At 60.6% G+C, this 5,979-nt stretch overlaps 2 protein-coding genes across 2 annotated transcripts; both read right to left on the bottom strand.

The window, feature by feature from the left end:
- Positions 1–2,051: 2,051 nt before the first annotated feature.
- On the bottom strand, positions 2,052–3,186 carry LOC122547438 (epsin-1-like). The gene is made up of 2 exons (XM_043686059.1): positions 2,804–3,186; positions 2,052–2,346 (listed from the first exon to the last, which is right to left on the bottom strand). Exons 1-2 carry the CDS (start codon positions 3,184–3,186, stop codon positions 2,052–2,054), a joined length of 678 nt encoding a protein of 225 aa, XP_043541994.1.
- Positions 3,187–3,223: 37 nt separating this feature from the next.
- On the bottom strand, positions 3,224–5,776 carry LOC122547437 (sialidase-like; the record flags this gene model as incomplete). The annotated part of the gene is made up of 2 exons (XM_043686058.1): positions 3,224–5,173; positions 5,534–5,776. Coding segments are annotated over 2 exons (2,181 nt in total), but the record flags the coding sequence as incomplete, so codon positions are not given.
- Between the last annotated feature and the right edge of the window lie 203 nt (positions 5,777–5,979).

Below are 5,979 nucleotides of genomic sequence, written 5' to 3'. Positions count from 1 at the left end.
GTAGTGCAACAAAGAGTAGAGAGGTATGTTTTCGGTACATTCCTCATCATAAGAGAGACAAACATAAATATAAGAATGAGGGTCATGAAGTGGGCAAGAAGGGCAGGAAAGAAATCCAGGATTCATGAATCAGTCAGCATGGTTTCATGAAGGGGAAATCATGTTAACCAATTTATTTGAGTTTTTTTGAAGGCAGAGCATGCACTGTCGATTAAAGAGAGCCTGTAGATGTACGAGACATGGATTTCTAGAAGACATTTGATAAAGTGCCACATCAAAGATTATTGCAGAAAATGTAAGCTCACGGTTCAAGAGGTGATGTATTAGCACATAGAAGACTGGCTGCTTGGCAGAAAACAAGCGTATGCCTGAGTAGGTCTCTGGTTGGATGGAGCAAATGAAGACCCACAGGGTTCTCTGCTAGGGCTCCAACATTTTACAATTTTAGTCAATGACTTCTGAGAGAGTAGCGCAGACACAGTAAATTCATAGAAGTCACCAAGAAAGGTAAGAAAATATGTTGTGACAAAGACATAAGGAATATTCAGATGTAGATACTTGTGAGCAGCCAAAACTCATGATGGTAGGGAGTGTTAATGCTCCTGAGCCTGTATGCTCCAGGCCAACTCCAGCCTTTTCTCTTTCTCTCTCTCCTTTCCAGCTTTGCCTTTCTGTTTTCTTTGCTTTCATCTACTGAGGTTGAGGGGAAGCCAGGGTGGTGTCGGAGAGTTGTTATCACCAGTGGCGGTGCACAGATCACAGGACTCTGGGCTTCATTAGGGCCGGAGCCTGGACTTGGAACTTGTGGATCGTTGGCTGTGGCAGAGCTTGGTGCCTGGAGCGGGGCAGCGTCTTTTGTGCCATATAAAATTGAGTTCAGTGGGTTCTGCAAGAACTGGAGTCAAGATCCATGTGCAGAGAGGAAACAAGATCCCGGTGCGAGCTGGAGTCAAGATTCCGGTGCGAGCTGGAGTCAAGATCCCAGTGCGAGCTGGAGTCAAGATCCCGGTGCGAGCTGGAGTCAAGATCCCGGTGCGAGCTGGAGTCAAGATCCCGGTGTGGGCTGGAGTTCAGATGCAGATGCAGACTGGAGATGAGATCCTGGTGTGGGCTGGAGTTGAGATTCCGGTGTGGGACGGAGTCGAGATCCCGGTGTGGGATGGAGTGGAGATCCTGGAATGGGCAGGAGTCGTGATCCCGGATTGGACCAGAGGCGAGATCCCGATGTGGGCTGGAGTCGAGATCCCGGTGTGGGCCGAAGTCATGATCCCGGTGTGGGCCGGAGGCGAGATCGGTGTGGGCTGGAGGCGAGATCCCGGTTTGGGCTGGAGTCCTGATCCCGGTTTGGGCTGGAGTCGTGATCCTGGTGTGGGCTGGAGTTGAGATCCTGGTGAGGACTGGGTTTAGATCCTGGTGTGGGCTGGAGATGAGATCCCGGTGCGGGCTAGATTTGAGATCCCGGTGTGGGCTGGAGTCAAGTTCCTGGTGTGGGCCGGAGTCGGGATCCCGGATTGGGCTGTAGATGAGATCCAGGTGTGGGCTGGAGTCGAAATCCTGGTGTGGGCTGGATTAGAGATCCCGGTGTGGGCTGGAGTCATGATCCCGGTTTGGGCTGGAGTTGAGATCCTGGTGTGCGCCGGAGTCGTGATCCCGGTTTGGGCTGGAGTCGAGATCGCGGTGCGGGCTGGAGTCGAGATCCTGGTGTGGGCTGGAGTTGAGATCCCGGTGTGGGCTGGAGTCGAGATCCTGGTGTGGGCTGGAGTCGAGATCACGGTCTGGGCCGGAGTCGTGATCCCGAATTTGGGCCGGAGTCGGGATCCTAGTATGGGCTGGAGTCGAGATTCCGGTGTGGGCTGGTGGTGGGATCACGGTGTGGGAGGGAGTCGTGATCCCGGTGCAGGCTGGAGTCGAATTCCCGGTGTGGGCCGGAGTCGTGATCCCGGTTTGGGCCGGAGTCGAGGTCCCGGTGCGGGCCGGAGTCAAGATCCCGGTGCGGGCTGGGGTCGAGATCCTGGTGTGGGCTGGAGTTGAGATCCTGGTGAGGACTGGGTTTACATCCCGGTGTGGGCTGGAGTCGAGATCCCGGTTTGGGCTGGAGATGAGATCCCGGTGCGGGCTGGATTTGAGATCCCGGTGTGGGCTGGAGTCAAGTTCCTGGTGTGGGCCGGAGTCGGGATCCCGGATTGGGCTGGAGATGAGATCCAGGTGTGGGCTGGAGTCGAAATCCCGGTGTGGGCTGGATTAGAGATCCCGGTGTGGGCTGGAGTCATGATCCCGGTTTGGGCTGGAGTTGAGATCCTGGTGTGGGCCGGAGTCGTGATCCCGGTTTGGGCTGGAGTTGAGATCGCGGTGCGGGCTGGAGTACGAGATCCTGGTGTGGGCTGGAGTTGAGATCCCGGTGTGGGCCGGAGTCGTGATCCTGAATTTGGGCCGGAGTCGGGATCCTGGTGTGGGGTGGAGTCGAGATCCCGGTGTGGGCCGGAGTCAAGATCCCGGTCTGGGCTGGAGTCAGGATCCCGGTGTGGGCCGGAGTCGAGATCCCGGTGTGGGCTGGAGTCGAGATCCCGGTGTGGGCGGAGTCGTGATCCCGAATTTGGGCCGGAGTCGGGATCCTGGTGCAGGCTGGAGTCGAGATCCCGGTGTGGGCTGGAGTTGAGATCCCAGTGTGGGCCGGAGTCGTGATCCCGGTGTGGGCTGGAGTCGAGATCCCGGTGTGGGCCGTGTCAGGATCCCAGTGTGGGCCGGAGTCGACATCTCAGTGTGGGAGGGAGTCGAGATCCCGGTGTGGGCTGGAGTCGTGATCCCGGTGTGGGACGGAGTCGTGATCCCGGTTTGGGCTGGAGTCGTGATCCCGGTGTAGGCTGGAGTCGAGATCCCGGTGCGGGTTGGAGTCGAGATCCCGGCGCGGGCCGAATGTGGGATCCTGGTGTGGGCTGGAGTCGAGATCTCGCTGTGGGCTGGAGGTGGGATCCTGGTGTGGGCTGGAGTCGAGATCCTGGTGTGGGCTGGAGTCGAGATCCCGGTGTGGGCTGGAGTCGAGATCCAGGTGTGGGCTGGAGTCGAGATCCCGTTGTGGGCTGGAGTCGAGATCCCGGTGTGGGCTGGAGTCGAGATCGCGGTGCGGGCTGGAGCCGAGATCCCGATTTGGACCGGAGTCGGGATCCTGGTGTGGGCTTGAGTCGACATCCCGTAGCGGGCCGGAGTCGAGATCACGGTGTGGGCCGGAGTCGTGATCCTAGTATGGGCTGGAGTCGAGATTCCGGTGTGGGCTGGTGGTGGGATCACGGTGTGGGAGGGAGTCGTGATCCCGGTGCGGGCTGGAGTCGAATTCCCGGTGTGGGCCGGAGTCGTGATCCCGGTTTGGGCCGGAGTCGAGGTCCCGGTGCGGGCCGGAGTCAAGATCCCGGTGCGGGCTGGGGTCGAGATCTCGGTGTGGGCCGGAGGTGGGATCCCGGTATGGGCTGGAGTCGAGATCTCGATGTGGGCTGAAGTTGAGATCCTGGTGTAGGCCGGATACGTGATCCCGGATTGGGCCGGTGTCAAGATCCCGGTGTGGACCGGAGTCGAGATCCCGGTGCGGGCCGGAGTTGTGATTCCGGTGTGGGAGAGAGTCGTGATCCCGGTGTGGGCTGGAGTCGAGATCCCGGTGCGGGCTGGAGTCGAGATCCCGGTTTGGGCTGGAGTCGAGATTCCTGTGTGGGCCGGTCGAGATCCTGGTGCGGGCTGGAGTCGAGATCCCGGTTTGGACAGGAGTCGTGAATCTGGTGTGGGCCGGAGTCGTGATCCCAGAGTGGGCCGGAGTCGAGATCCCAGTGTGGGAGGCAGTCGAGATCCCGGTGTGGGCTGGAGTCGAGATCCCGGTGCGGGCTGGAGTCGAGATCCCGGTGTGGGCTGGAGTCGAGATCCCGGTGTGGGCCGGAGTCGAGATCCCGGTGTGGGCTGGAGTCGAGATCCCGGTTTGGACAGGAGTCGAGATCCCGGTTTGGACAGGAGTCGAGATCCCGGTGCGAGCTGGAGTCGAGATCCCGGTGTGGGCCGGAGTCGAGATCCCGGTGTGGGCCGGAGTTGTGATCCCGATTTGGGCCGGAGTCGAGATCCTGGTGTGGGCTGGAGTCGTGATCCCAGTGTGGGCTAGAGTCGTGATCCCGGTTTGGGCTGGAGTCGAGATCCCGGTGCGGACTGGGGTTGAGATCTCGGTGTGAGCCAGAGATGGGATCCCGGTATGGGCTGGAGTCGAGATGCCAGTGTGGGCTGGAGTCGAGATCCTGGTGTGGGCGCGAGTCGAGATCTCGGTGTGGGCTGAAGTCGAGATCCTGGTGTAGGCCGGAAACGTGATCCCGGATTGGGCCGGAGTCGTGATCCCGGTGTGGGCCGGAGTCGTGATCCCATCGTGGGCTGGAGTCGAGATCCCGGTGTGGGCTGGAGTCGAGATCCCGGTGTGGGCCGGAGTCGAGATCCCGATGTGGGCTGGAGTCGAGATCCCGGTTTGGACATGATTCGAGATCCCGGTGTGGGCCGGAGTCGAGATCCCGTTGCGAGCTGGAGTCGAGACCCCGGTGTGGGCCGGAGTCGAGATCCCGGTGTGGGCCGGAGTTGTGATCCCGATTTGTGCCGGAGTCGAGATCCCGGTGTGTGCCGGAGTCGAGATCTCGGTGTGGGCCAGAGATGGGATCCCGGTATGGGCTGGAGTCGAGATGCCAGTGTGGGCTGGAGTCGAGACCCGGTATGGGCGCGAGTCGAGATCTCGGTGTGGGCTGAAGTCGAGATCCTGGTGTAGGCCGGAAACGTGATCCCGGATTGTGCCGGAGTCGTGATCCCGGTGTGGGCCGGAGTTGTGATCCCGTCGTGGGCCGGAGTTGTGATCCCAGTATGGGAGGGAGTCGAGATCCTGGTGTGGGCTGGAGGTGGGATCACGGTGTAGGACGGAGTCAAGAGCCCGGTGTGGGCTGGAGTTGTGATCCCGGTGTGGGCCGGAGTCGTGATCCCGGTGTGGGAGGGAGTCGTGATCTCGGTGCAGGCTGGAATCGAAATCCCGGTGTGGGCCGGAGTCGTGATCCAGGTGTGGGCTGGAGTCGAGATCCCGGCGTGGGCTGGAGTCGTGATCCAGCTGTGGGCTGGAGTCGTGATCCAGGTGTGGGCCGGAGTCGTGATCCCGGTGTGGGCTGGAGTCGAGATCCCGATTTGGGCCGGAGTTGTGATCCCGATTTGGGCCGGAGTCGAGATCCCGGTGTGGGCTGGAGTCAAGATCCCGGGGTGGGCTGGAGTCAAGATCCCGGTGTGGGCTGGAGTCAAGATCCCGGTGTAGGCTGGAGTCGAGATCTCGGTATGGGCTGGAGTTGTGATCCCGGTGTGGGCTGGAGTCGAGATCCCGGTGTGGGCCGGAGTTGAGATCCCAGTTTGGGCTGGAGTCGAGATCTCGGTGTGGGCTGGAGTCGAGATCCTGGTGTGGGCCGGAGTTGTGATCCCGGTGTGGGCTGGAGTCGAGATCCCGGTGTGGGCCGGAGGTGGGATCCCGGTGTGGGATGGAGTCGAGATCTCGGAGTGGGCTGGAGTCAAGATCCTGGTGTGGGCCGGAGTCGAGATCCCGATTTGGGCTGGAGTCGAGATCCCGGTGTGGGCCGGAGTTGAGATCCCGGAGTGGGCTGGAGTCAAGATCCTGGTGTGGGCCGGAGTTGAGATCCCGATTTGGGCTGGAGTCGAGATCTCGGTGTAGGCTGGAGTCATGTTCCCGGTGTGGGCCGGAGTCATGATCACTGTTTGGACCGGAGTCGTGATCCTGATTTGGACCGGAGTCGGGATCCTGGTGTGGGCTTGAGTCGACATCACGTAGCGGGCCGGAGTCGAAATCTCGGTGTGGGCCGGAGTCGTGATCCTAGTATGGGCTGGAGTCGAGATCCTGGTGTGGGCCCGAGTTGTGATCACGGTGTAGGCTGGAGTCGAGGTCCCGGTGTGGGCTGGAGTCGAGATCCCGGTGTGGGC

Source organism: Chiloscyllium plagiosum, unplaced genomic scaffold (genome assembly GCF_004010195.1).
Source record: "Chiloscyllium plagiosum isolate BGI_BamShark_2017 unplaced genomic scaffold, ASM401019v2 scaf_6682, whole genome shotgun sequence".
Lineage (NCBI taxonomy): Eukaryota > Metazoa > Chordata > Chondrichthyes > Orectolobiformes > Hemiscylliidae > Chiloscyllium > Chiloscyllium plagiosum.
This window is presented reverse-complemented; position numbering and strand designations above follow the sequence as displayed.

Bases quoted from the DNA above. Each gene is read 5' to 3' on its own strand.
- LOC122547438 (XM_043686059.1), bottom strand. From the start codon at position 3,186: ATGTCGACTCAAGCCCACACCAGGATCCCGACTCCGGTCCAAATCGGG. The intron at 2,347-2,803 runs GATCACGACTCC...AGCCCGCACCGC, and splicing joins ACGACTCCGTCCCACACCGG to GATCTCAACTCCAGCCCAAA.